The following is a 13,379-nucleotide window of genomic DNA, read 5'->3' as shown; positions in this document are numbered from 1 at the left end:
CAAGACCCGTCAGTCAGCAACACCAGGACAGTCTGCCTACCTGGGTGTGCTCCTGACGTAAGTCGGTCAGCAGGTCACCCGAGTGGAGTTCAGATGGTCTGTATCATGATACCTGGCCCTTCCCGGGTTGTGTACTTGTCCTTGGGTCCTTTCATCTACGGGCACACGATTGTAAGCTTAGAAAGAGCAGAATTCCTGTCTGATCAACTGGTTTATGGGATTTCCCGGAATGATTCGCTATCATTAGGAGTTTGCATTGAGGCACCAAAAAGGTGGGTGGATGCAGGGACGTCTGGCAGCTCAGGTGGTGGCAGGAGGTGAGCTGGGAACCAGGGATCCAGAGATTTGCCCCTGACTGGCCAGGGGACCTTGGGCAGGGACCGCTCTCTGAGCTTGGTTTCCTTGGTGGTAATGTAAAAGAGTTGGATTGGATAGTCTTGTACGCGGTGGTGAGCGAATGAAGTTTGAGTACCTCAAGTTGCCAGTTAGGCTTTTAATTCTCTACTTGTGTGCTTTTTTCAGTCCTAGTTTTATGGGTTTTTAAAAACCCAGGGCAGTTCTGCCCCTCCCCGCACCAGTTTTATTGTGATATAATTGACATAACATTGTACTGGTCTTACGTTTTAGGATTTTTTTTTTCCCATCGTAAATTTCAGACCCAGCCAAGTGCTTACTATATTATTCACGATGGCAGCTTCTGAGAGCTGTACTAGGCACCATCATATATCCTGGGTCCTGCTGTGGGGGTAGGGGGTCCCCTTGGGCCCCTACTTCACTGTCAGTTGGTGCTTCCTGCTGGCAGAAGGCAGGACAGCAGAAGCCCAGTGTGGTCCCCTCTTCCTTTCTCCACTTGGGATGTGGTTATGTGAGCCCTGCTTAGTAGGGTTGACGTTTTCTCACTGATAGACGCTGGGTAACACTGGGTACGAAGCCCTTGGCAGCTTCAAATTCTCTCCACCATGTTTTTCCACACTGAGCCCCCTTTGCCTAGCCTGGCCTCCTGGGGTCTCTGCCTTAACTGGAACCTCAACTTTGCCTTTAAATATGCAAGCAGGCTCTCCTCCTGCACCTTCCTCCCCCGCCCATGAACCTAGCAGCATCCGCTAACCTTGGCCATTGTCACTCAGGTGTTAAGCCCCACATACAAGCAGAGAAATGAAGACTTCAGAAAGCTCTTTAAGCAACTTCCAGACACGGAGCGCCTCATTGTTGGTGAGCGGGGTGACCTGGGTGTGGGGGCAGGAAGGAAGGCTGCTTCTCTGACTAGAGGGTCCCCAAGTGAGAGTGTCTGTCTGGGAACTGGGAGAGGAGACATCCAGAGTGCTGACCCAATGATGGGGGCTCAGGGCTGAGCCCCGTGTGTGATGGTCTCCAGAGAGCCCCGCCTGGGAGGAGTCATTGCTACTCTTGTGTCTGCAGATGGCCCAGCGGGGGACTGGGGAAATCATGGAGGGGGAGTGGCGTTAGCTGAATTATGTCAGCCTTTCTACCTCTAATGTTCTTGCTTCCTCTGCTGTCTCATCCTTGCCTCTGCCTCCAGGCAGTAGCCTGTTTCACACCCTTCATGTTCCCAATCAGAAGCTGCTAGGGACTCCCTGGGCCACTAGGCTGGTATCTCTCTCACCTAGTCTGTGGTGGGCAGTTGGGCTCCCTGGGGCTGCGGGCGGGGGGGCGGGGGGAGGCGGTGTCTTGCTTAATTGTAGCGGTTTACTGAGAAGCCTCCCTGTCCCTGAGCTCCATCTCCCATATTCTGCTACAGATTACTCCTGTGCACTCCAAAGAGACATTCTTCTTCAGGGCCGACTCTACCTCTCCGAAAACTGGATCTGCTTCTACAGCAACATCTTCCGCTGGGAAACTCTGGTAAAGACTGGGGCTTCCCTGGTTGTCCAGTGGTTAAAACTCCCAAGCTTCCATTGCTGGGGTGCATGGGTTCAATCCCTGGTCAGGGAACTAAGCTCCTACTAGCTGCACGGCCAAAAACTAAATTAAGGAAAAAAAAAAAAAAAAACCTGAGACTTGCTCCCCGAGGCTGTCCCCTGGGCTGTGGCTGAGGAAGTGGCCTCCACTTTTGTTCTTTGGTTGACTTCATGCTCTACCCAAGCCTTTTTATAATTCACAAAAGCATGAGTCTTGAAGGATAGGTCTCTCTACCATGCCTTCCCCTCTTCCCTCCTTCTTGGATGTGGAGGAGAGTGTGGAGACCATTTGATTTGGGGGAAATGCAGGTAAATATTTAGGCTTCCCTGGTGGCTCAGTGGTAAAGAATACGCCTGCAGTGCAAGAGATGCAGGTTTGATCCCTGGATAGGAAAGATTCCCAAGAGAAAGAAATGACAACCCACTCCAGTATTCTTGCCTGGGAAATCCCATGGATGGAGGAGCCTGGCAGGCTATACAGTCCATGGGGTCCCAATAGCTGGGCATGACTAAGTGACTAAACCACCACCACAGAAGCAGAGTCGTAAGAGTCAGAGGAAACTTGACCTTGCAACTCAGCAGAACTGGCTTGTACTTTCTGGGTTCTGCAACCAATTAGCCATGCAATTTGAAGCTAGTCCTTTATTCTTCATTTGCCTATTTCCTAGTCTTACAAAATAAAGTGAGAAATGATAGATAAGTGACTGTAAGGTCTCATCTGGTGCCAGGGTTCTGTGTTTCTGTAAGTGGCAGATTCTGATGGGATCCATGCATGTTTATCAGGCTGTGTAGAAATGAGAAAGCAAGCTCCTTGGACCAAGAATCAAGAGACCCTTGAGCTCCCAATGAGGGTTGCTCTACAGCCTCTGAAATAAGGGACTCAACCAAGTGATCTCTGAGGAGGTTCCTTCGCGGTTGAGAAGCATATAGCCTGTGATCTGACTTCCTCTGTGTGAACTGGTACCTGGAGAACACTCTTCACCTGACTCTATTAATGCTGCCTCTTGTTTTCCTTTCTCTGTTTCTGTGTGGATGCCAGCTAACTGTGCGTTTGAAAGACATCTGCTCCATGACTAAAGAAAAGACAGCTCGCCTCATCCCCAATGCCATCCAAGTTTGCACTGACTCAGAAAAGGTAAGTAGAGTCTGATCTTGGACTTACTACTCCCCCAAACCCCAGTCCCTCTACTCCTGAATTCCTGCCCTTCAGTCGCATTAATGGGGAGACCAGTAGGGTTGGGGTGAGAGGTGGTAGAGTGAAGTCGATTGTGGGAACCACCTCTGTGGTGGGCAGGTGCTTAGAGTCTAGCAGACATGAGAGTGGGGTGCTGGGACGTTGAATTTAGAGCCAGAACACCTGAAATAGAGTCCCGTGGCTACATTATGTAACCTGAGCCTCAGTTTTCTTATGTGTGAAATGGAGCCAGCGATGCCTATTTGTCAGAATCTTGGAATGACCTCCCACATTTGAAAACACTAAATTGTAAAGCACTGAACAATTTAAGTTGTGTCATTATGTATCAGGACAGCTCATCAAAAGGAGTGAGGAGTCTGATAGGAAACGGATTGTCTATATTGTTGCCATGGGGAAGATGTGGTAGATAAAATCTAGAGTGCAGAAAGCACTGTGATCTTTGACCTTTAACCAGGCCCTGAAGACTGATACTTGCAGGGCTAGAGATGGACTGAACACAGGTCTATAACACCCTTTGACTTCAGGCACTTCAGGATCAAGAGCCCTGAGACTTCAAAGTCCAATAGTCTCTGCTTCGAGTTCTGCTTCTAGCATGAAGTAGCTTTGTAATTACAGGGGTCACCTACCATCACCACCCTATTTCTCTTTATTGAATATTAGCTGTTGTGTTTATTTTCCAAGGTTTTAGTGTGGTTTAAATGAAGTAGTATTTGTGAAGCACCTAGAATGTCTTCAGTAAAATCTGGTTTTCTGTCGCATTCTTCCCGCATATTATAAAAGGTCCCCACAAATGTGTAGGCTTCTTAAGAGCAGCAGTTTCTTTCTGTTTTGTTACTGAGCTCAAAATATGTAGAAAAGTGTTTGCACATGCGTCAGTGTATGTACATGTAGAAGAGGGCACACACTGATATTCAAGTGTTTGCTGAATTAATGAATCAAAGGGTGATTAGTGGGTTTACCTTCTCCTTCCTTTGGGCTGGTTCCCAGCTCACCACTTACCAATCTATGTATGGAGGCAAAGGAAGCTTTTTATGGAGGTGAAAACTTCAAACCAGAAAGAGAAGCACTGAGCAGAGTTGGATGAACATTGAAGGACTTAGAGACAGTGGGTGACTCAGAGGTCCCAGGTGCCTGGGCCATGGCAAAGGACTTGACGACAGTGGGTAACTCAGCGAACTGACCCCTTTCACTGCGGAGCCCTGTGCTGTCATCGTGGGTGCAGTATTTGAGGATGGATTAGTAGCTTTTTAAATATATATATATTTTTTTAATTTTTGGCCATGTCACGCAGCATGTGGGATCTTAGCTCCCCGACCAGGAATCGAACCCACACCCCCTGTGTTGGAAGCATGGAGTCTTAACCACTGGACCACCAGGAAGATCCCTCGGTAGCTTTTTTAAAGGAAGGAGTCCCATGTCTCCATCCATTATTTTGTAAGTCTTCACAGACATTTCTTGCCACGCTCTCTTTCAATCCAGCACTTTTTCACTTCGTTCGGGGCCCGGGATCGGACGTACATGATGATGTTCCGGCTCTGGCAGAATGCTCTCCTGGAAAAGGTAAGTCCTGCCCGCTCCTTCCTCAGCCTGAGGATGCACACCCACTAGAATGTCCCTGCCTCTTGGGTGGCGGCCCCTGGGGTGATGGCTCTTGCTGCAGCATTGGCCCACTCTTAGGAAGCCCCTGCTTCCCCCTGGTTCCGGAATTCCTCCAGGCTCGCGGTAACATGTCCTCCACTGCTGGTGACTCAGGTGCTGGGAGTAACATGTCCTCTTAAGTGAACAGCCTCCTGGCTGCCTGGAGCAAGGCCCTGTTGACTTAGGGCACTCAGTTCTGCTGTTTTAAAATGTACTGGGGTTTGTTTCAATCAGGTGTGGTAAAACACACAGAAACAGAAATAACTGTCATGAGGAAGAAGGTTTTATACTCACAGATCCCTGGAGCAGAGGCCCAGCATACCATACAGGAAGTTCCAGGTTAGTCAGGAGGCAGAGAGAGCGAGGAGGGACAGCAGAACAAGAGCCTTCATTTCACAGGAACGAATGAGTGTTTCTGTTGCTTAGTTGCCCAGTTATGTCCGACTCTTTTGCAACCCCATGGACTGTAGCCCACCAGGCCCCTCTGTCCATGGAATTCCCAGGCAAGAATCTTGGAGTGGTTTGCCACTTCCCTTTCCAGGGGATCATCTTGATCCAGGGATCAAACATGCATCTCCTGCATTGGCAGGTGGATTCTTTACCACTGAGCCACCAGGGAAGCCCAAGCAGGTTTAGGACTGGCTATTTTGAATGTTTCATCAGGCTTCAGGATAGAGAGACTTTTCTCCAGAGAGACTGTCCAACGGTAATTAGTGCAAGAGAGAATTGGCCTGGAATGTAAGAGCTATAAAGGGGGAGGTCCTTGGGGGTGTGGCTTTGGCTTGGAGGCTTTACCTAGAAAAGGTGTTCTTCCTCATGGGGTGATTTTTATCCGTAGAAATTAGCTAATCCTGCAAGGGACAGGCCACCCACAGTCAGCAAGGCCTTAGATGTCAGAACATGAAAAATACAGAAAATAGGATTGGGAGTTTGTGATTAGCAGATGCAAAGTATCATGTATATATAGAATGGATCAACAGCAAGGTCCTACTGTATAGCACAGGAAACTCTATTCAATATCCTCTGATAAACCAAACTGGAAAAGAATATGAAAAAGAACATATTGATATATAGGCATATGTGAATCACTTTGCTGAACAGCAGAAATTAACACAATATTATGGGTCAACTAGACTTCAATAAAATAAATCTTTTTTAAAAAATACAGAAAGTAGGAAAATAAGTTAATACAGCCACCAGTTGACCACCTGAGTGAAGGGGACTCTGTGGGAAATGTAGATGAAGGAGACCTGGCTGAAGGTATTAGAGAATTCCCATGCAGATGCCAAAGTTGGCGAGGGGAGCAGGGGTTAAGAAACAGCCTCCTTGCCAGAGAAAGAAACTTAGGGGGGGAAATTATATGATGATATAATAATTCCAATTATATATATGACATGTATATAGTTAGGTATAATGTGTGTATCTACCTTGACTCTAGTCCAGACTTACCATCATCTAAAGGAAATTGAACAGATGTGTTATTTAGAGCTTTTTCTAACCTGAAAGTCTGTAGCCCTCGTGTAAATCCTGATAACTTGAGTTGGTCATCAACCTTTATCAGCCATGGATAGTGGTAAAATGATAATGCATTTGGGTCTCCACTGGCAGGTTTGAATTTTCAGCTCACAACCACTGTCATTTCTAAGACAGCACTGTCATTTCTAAGACAGAGGATCATCCATATGGTTTGCAAAACCTCTCACAAAATAATCAAGAATTCCGCCTGATGAGCAGAGTCTGCCAGTTGTGCTTGCCCCAGCTATGGTCAGATGAGCTGAGCCCGGTGGACTCAGGCAGGGAAGGCTGCGTGGAGAAGGCAAACTGTGAGGAAGGGGAGGGCGTGGTCCGGCAGGGAGGCAGGCATGTCCCGGGCACGGTGGATGGTGTCCATGAAAGCTGGAGGGAGGAGGTCCAGGTACAGGAGAAGCAGGTGCCTTCTTCTGGGACCAGGAGAGCGAACACAGAGAGCTGCCCCCCGACACACACACACACACACACCCCCACACACACACACACCCTGGACCTTGCTGGCTCAGAGAGAACTCCAACTGCTATTCTGGGCATTTCTCCACTGGATCCTGGAACCCTGGCTCATGGCGTCCTGCCAGCTGCCTGCTTCTTAAACTATACCTTAAAACCGGTGGTGGTTTAGTCACTATGATGTGTCTGACTCTTGTGACCCCATGGACGATAGCCTTCCAGGCTTCTCTGTCCATGGGGTTCTCCAGGCAAGAATACTGGAGTTGGTTGCCATTTCCTCCTCCAGGGGATCTTCCCAACCCAAGAATTGAACCTGGGTCTCCTGCATTTCAGGCAGATTCTTTACCGACTGAGCTACGAGGGAAGCCCATATCTTAAAAGGGTGACGTCAACAGAAAGCTCCAATTCCTTATCAGATCTATTGGTGGGAACGTTCTTTACTGTTTCTGTTTTTCTTAACGCTTTTCTTTTTCACATGTGTATCCCTCCCAGCATCTCTCCCTCCCAGCAAACCAAGACTCATCCATGGTCTCCACCTTTGACCTTCATTCTTTGACATTCTGTTGCCTCTTGCCTGAAACTCTGAACCTCAGTGAGAGCTAACTTTTCTTAGAACAGTGCTTTTGGGAAGAATATGTAGACATCCAGTGAAATAAGAAAAACTGTATATGGAACTAATACATAGACCTGTAGGCGAACTGATTGTGATTAAGGATAAAGAAGGAAGTATTCAGGCAGTGAAGAGAGAGTTGGATGCAGTGACCTTTGAGGCCCCTGAAGCTGTGAGAATGGCAGCTTCTTTCCAAGCACAGGAACTGCCCAGCTGAGGAATGGGCCACCTTGGAGGTGTCACATCTTTCCTGGATCTGATCCACTGGGGCCTGTGAGGCCACTGTTAGCATCAGGAGATTCCTGCTGAGTTAGGGAGACTGGCTCAAAGTTGTCTCATTCTGAGTCCAGCTCAAAAGCTCTGTGATCATTTTGGCCCCAGAGTGCCTTGGTTTATGCTGCTTAATGCAGGGCCTCATTCACAGGAGCAGGAGGCGGGCAGTTCAAGGGCCCATCGGTTCTGCTGTGCAGACCTGAATAGAGGAAACAGGTCAAGTTCCTGGCTTTGCTAAAAGCCATGTTCTTAGGGGAAAAACAGATCCGGAGCAGAGGGCAGGGCAGGGGTGGGGTTTGCATGGAGCGGTCGCTCTCCACTCATCCAGCCGAGGAGGGTAGAGTTTGGCTTCTCATCCCTCGAGGGAGTCCAGGTAAACTCTGCCTCTGTGGAGAGTGGAGTCCCGAGGAAGGGAGGGTCAAGCCTCTCTGCCGTCCCCTGCAGCCCCTGTGCCCCAAGGAGCTGTGGCACTTCGTCCACCAGTGCTATGGGAACGAGCTGGGCCTGACCAGTGACGACGAGGACTACGTGCCCCCCGATGACGACTTCAACACGATGGGGTGAGCGGGGCAGGGGGCAGGCCGCCTGCGGGGAGCCCTTCCAGAGGGGCGAGGATGGCCAGAGACTGGCATCTAAGTCAGGCCCTGAGGGAAGCGAGGGGGCACCCGGGACGGGGCTGTGAGAAGCCCCTCCCAGATGGAGGAAGTGGGTGGCTGGCCAGCCAGCCAAGGCCAGGTAGGGAGCAGGAGGTCAGGCTGGACTCTGAGGGCTGCTGGGCCAGCATGATTTCTTCAGAGGAGGATGAGAAGCCAGGGAAGGCTTCAAATAGATAATTGATGAGATCTGACTTAAAATTTTAACATCACTCTGTCTCCTGGGTTGAAGATAGGCTGAAGGGGAACCAGGGCAGACCGGCTAAGAGGCTGCTGAATAATTTAGATCCTTTAGATGAGAGGTGATGGTGGTTTGGACCAGGAGGGTAGCTGTAGAAACAGCAGTAAGTAGTTAGTTTCTGAATATATTTGGAAGATAGAACCAGACATATTTTGGAGGATTTGCTGATGAGTCAAAAAGGACTCACAAGTGGCTTTAAGGATCCACCAGCTGGAAGAATAGAGTTGTTCTGAACTGAGATGGACAATTCTAGACGAAGAGCAGCTGTGAAGGAAGATTGGGAGCTTGATGTTAGGCAAGTTGAGTTTGGGATGACTGTTAGCCACGTGGAGATGTCACGTGGGTGTTGATGTGTGTGAGTGTGGGGAGGTCTGGGCTCGGGCCATAACCTCGGAGGTTATTAGTGGCTGAGATCACCAGGTGACTGAATTAACATAAGCAGCAGCTCAGGGACTGGGCCTGGGAAAGAGGCAGCAAAAGAAAACACAAAAGAACATCCATTGAGGTGGGAGGATGCTAGCAATTTCGTGTCCTGGAAGCCAAGGGGAGGATGTTGTGAAGAGAAGGGGCTATTGCTGTACCATGTGCTACTGATGGGTTAAAGCGGTGCAGGCAGGCTTGAGGTAGAGGTGTCGTGGTCGTGTGAGAGGCATAGAAGAATAGACCGCAAGGAAAGAGCATCAGATGTGCAGTGCATAGGCCTACGCTCAGGTACCGCTTCTCACACTGAATAGTATTATCACTTCACTGTGTATCTACTTGATTGTCTCTAAAATGCATATCATGATTGACGCAGAGTTGTAACGCATCCAGATGTGGTAATGAGTAGAGGTTAGATGCTGATGAGAAAGGTGATGATGGTCTGTCCCTTGGGAGAAGCTATAATGGCATACCTGTGGTGTCCACAGAAGGGTGCCTGCCTTTATCTCAAGGAGGGTTTTTCCTCAGTGTGTGATGCAGAGAAGTTTGCTATTTATGATCCAGAATCTGGGCAGCACCAGCAAAGGGCACTCGTTCAGAGTCCTGTCCTAGTCGCTACGGGAAATCAGATGTATGCTCAGAGCACAGGTGTTTCATTAAATGGTCAGGTTGGGGTGGGATGGGGTGCCAATGGGCAAAAAAGGAATTTTAAGACAAATAATGGTCACATTTAAGAGAATGCCTGGAAAAGGTGAATTTGAGGATAGAGATTTTACCACGGGAAGGAGGGGTAAGGTGGGAAGGAGGCTTTAGAAGGGCAGTTCACAGGCAAGTAGTGGCTGGAGGAAGGCCATGGACACAGCAAAGAAACAGATGAGCCCGTATAGTTTTAGGAGTGTGAGTTTCTTGTGAGCTGGCCATCTTGGCCACCGAGGTTAACGTAGGTTCATGTTGCCTTTCTTTTTTTTTTTTTAATCATTATTGTCTACCTGTGCATGTTGCCTTTCTTTTCAGCTACTGTGAGGAGATCCCCGTAGAAGAGAATGAAGTGAACGACAGCTCATCCAAAAGCAGCATAGAGACCAAGCCGGATGCCAGTCCACAGCTGCCCAAGAAATCCATCACCAACAGCACACTGACGTCCACCGGGAGCAGTGAAGCCCCCGTCTCGGTACGGAAAGGGACCCCACTTTGCTTCCACCCCAGCCCAGTGATGGTGTCTCCCAGCCTGGGGAGCAGGTAGAGGGGAGGCTGGTTATGCCATGATCAGTTTATGCAGAGAGGCTCCACATTCAAATGAGTGTAGAATCCAGAGCTGGGTTCTCAGTGCAGCGGGTACCAGATTTTGTTTGGCTTAGCAGATGAGAATCATTTCAAGTCCATTGTATGAGCTTGCCCTTGGTGGCCTGCTGTGATCAGCCCGCTGGTGGAGAACTATTCCAGGTCTTCTTTTCACTGCCTTGATCTGAAGTCAAAGTCTCACATGAGTACAGGACTGCACCACTGCTCTCTGTTCATTCATTCCATAAAGCGTGATGGAAACCCTGGTATGGACACTCAGGGTTACCTACCTGCTGTGCTGGCTTTGCAAAAGACGTAACAGTATGAAAGAAGGAGTCTGTCCTCTGAGACTTGGTCATGGAGTGGGAGAAGCTGGATGAAGGAAGTGTCCGGGTGTGAGCTGGCAGGTTGAAGAAAGGGTTCCCAGAAAAGGGAGCCTTGTGTTCTAGTGGTTTAGGAGTCAGACCACTTGGCCTTAGAATGAAAACATCCATTCGATGCCTAGTCTCCATTTTCTGTCTCTGAAGTTAACTTGTTTTTTTAAGTCATTGTGTCTGAGTTTGTTTTTTTTTTGACTGGCACGAGTCTTTGTTGCAGCATCCAGGCTCTGTAGTTGTGGCATGTGAGCTCTCTAGTTTCAGTGTGTGGGCTTAGGTGCTCTGAGGAGGAATGTGGTAGCTTAGTATCCTGACCAGGGATTGAACCCACATTCTCTGCATTAGAAGGCAGATTCTTAACCGCTGGCCCACCAGGAAAGTCCCTGAGGTTAACTTTAAAATATAAAGAGGTGTACCTGTTCCCTCGCAGGGCTAAAGGGAGAATGAGTCAAATACTGCTTGAGAAGCCTTTTGAACCTCGCAGGAAACAGGCAATAGTGGAGACAGGCTCACGTGGTAGAGGCCGGGACCCAGGAGAAGGGCGGGACTAAAGGATCCGGCTGTGCCCACACGTGGGGCTTGGGGTCAGGAGAAGGACAGGGCCTCCTGCTGGGTTCTGTCTTCCACAGCAGAACTGGGGAGAACCCTGGCCCCCACACCCCAGTTCCCGAGCATTCTGAACGTGCAGGCCCCCTCGGCCAGCTCTTAGACTTCCCCCTGGAGAGGAAACCAGGCTGACCGCTCTGTCTCCACCCCAGTTTGACGGCCTGCCCCTGGAGGAGGAGGTGCTAGAGGGCGACGGGTCTCTGGAGAAGGAGCTCGCCATCGACAACATCATCGGGGAAAAGATTGAGATCATCGCGCCCGTGAACTCCCCTTCGCTGGACTTCAACGACAACGAGGACATCCCCACTGAGCTCAGTGACTCTTCAGACACCCACGACGAAGGTGGGTGTCCACAGTGGGGGCAGAGTGGCCCTTCCTCTCTCCAGACGTTTTTGAAGGCTTAACAGACGTTCCCATAATGGAGACAGAAGTCAGTGTGACTTCCCGGCAGAAGGGTGTGTGGGTAATAGAGCTCTTTTTTAAAAAAGATACTCTTGTTATTAGCACATATCCCTTTTTGGGGGTACTCAGTGTAGGATCCTTGTCGTTTCATAGTTGTCTGTCTTTGCTCAGCGGGCAGTGCTTTATCCTGCCGTTTAGTCTTGTCATTGCATGTTGGCACTGGCTTTCCTACAGCTCTGCCCATCAGTGTTTATGCCACCAGCAAAGTACCAGCCCTCTGCCCCTGGAAATTCATGGTCGTGTCTGACCAACAAAGAGATGGAGAAGAAGTAGCCGTGACCTGAGAGCTTGTTTTCCTGGAGACTAAGAGTAGAAAGCATTCAGACAGGAAGAGCTGATCAACCATAGGAGCTGACTGTGGGATTTAGTGGCAGCCTTGAAAAAAAACACTCTCAATGGAGAAAGTTAGTCACTCAGTCATGACCGACTCTTTTGCGACCCCATGGACTGTAGCCCCCCAGACTCCTCTGTCCATGGGATTTCCCAGGCAAGAATACTGGAGTGGGTTGCCATTTCCTCCTCCAGGGGATCTTCCAGACCGAGGGATCAAACCGGCACCTCCTGCGTTGGCAGGCAGATTCTTTACCACCTGAACCACCAGGGAAGCCCCTGGAAAATTAGTTAGGTTTTAATAGACACTTGCTTTGACTCAGCATAAGGGTTTCAGACCTAGTCTGTTGCCGTCAGATAGACTGTGGAGATGGTGCTTCTCTGGCATTTCTAAGTAGGTGGCTTCTTACTTCCCTCCTGCAGAAGGTTGGCCTCTCACCCTCGCCCAGGAACACGGTGCCTCTTACATTCCGGGGCGAGAGGCCAGATGCTCAGTGTTCATGAGTGTGGTTGACGAGCACTGTGAGTTGCTGGTGGGGTTGGACTTGTGAGGCTGGGCCAGCAGTGCCCACTTCTCCGTCTGTGGTCAGTCTCTCCTGTGAGTCACCTATAGCAGTATCTCACCTGTGGTTGCTTTGCCACTGCCGTCTAGGGCTGCACGGGTGGTTGCTGTGTGATAACTGGGGTGCCGCTCTTGTAAACTGAGAAGTGAGTGTCCCTCCCGACTGTGCTCCACAGTCCTGATCCTGCACAGTCGTGGGCATGGACCCTCCAGGATGCCCTGGCCTTCTCAGGGTCACAGGGATGCCAGAAATGTCAGCTTCCTGCTTGAGATCAGACTCTAACCTTGTGGGTCCCTCAATCAGGGCCTGTGTGGTGCTGAGGGCTCAGGAGGAGTGCTGAGGTTTGAGCAACTCTCCTGTGCTCTGAGGGACTTCCTGCGTGGCTCAGCAGTAAAGAATCTGCCTGCCTATGCAGGATACATGGGTTCGATCCCTGGTCAGGAAGATCCCCTGGAGAACGAAATGGCAACACACTCCAGTATTCTTGCTTGGAAAGTCCCATGGACAGAGGAGCCTGGCTGGCTATAGTTTGTATATACATGGGATTGCAGAGTCGGACATGACTGAGCGACTGAGCATGCACACACCTGTACTCTGAAACTTTCTTCTTGTAGAAAATGACAATTATGAAGTCATGGGGGTAGAGGCTGCTTTATGGAAGGAGAGCAGACCTTACACATCACAGATCTCCGCCCCGTAGTCCAGCCTAGAAGCTTTTATATAAACAGACTCATAAGCGTCCCTGGACACACCTGTGCCCTGGGCTGCGATGGCATTTGCTGTCATTCATGGTTTAACTTACAGACAGTTGGTAACTGATCCTCTGGGTTC

At 49.6% G+C, this 13,379-nt stretch overlaps 1 protein-coding gene across 6 annotated transcripts in view; it reads left to right on the top strand.

Moving 5' to 3' along the window:
• Positions 1–13,379, top strand: part of GRAMD1B (GRAM domain containing 1B) — a 188,342-nt gene that overhangs the window by 154,670 nt on the left and 20,293 nt on the right. For all 6 annotated transcript variants that reach the window (XM_027563430.1, XM_027563428.1, XM_027563431.1 and 3 more), the window contains 7 exons: positions 1,128–1,212; positions 1,760–1,863; positions 2,959–3,054; positions 4,594–4,674; positions 8,060–8,175; positions 9,944–10,100; positions 11,346–11,535. In XM_027563430.1, coding sequence (XP_027419231.1) covers positions 1,128–1,212; positions 1,760–1,863; positions 2,959–3,054; positions 4,594–4,674; positions 8,060–8,175; positions 9,944–10,100; positions 11,346–11,535 — 829 coding nt within the window. The remainder of the gene's footprint in view (positions 1–1,127; positions 1,213–1,759; positions 1,864–2,958; positions 3,055–4,593; positions 4,675–8,059; positions 8,176–9,943; positions 10,101–11,345; positions 11,536–13,379) is intronic.

Source organism: Bos indicus x Bos taurus, chromosome 15 (genome assembly GCF_003369695.1).
Source record: "Bos indicus x Bos taurus breed Angus x Brahman F1 hybrid chromosome 15, Bos_hybrid_MaternalHap_v2.0, whole genome shotgun sequence".
NCBI lineage: Eukaryota > Metazoa > Chordata > Mammalia > Artiodactyla > Bovidae > Bos > Bos indicus x Bos taurus.
Note: the sequence above shows the minus strand (reverse complement) of the source record. Positions and strands in the feature narration are given on the sequence as shown.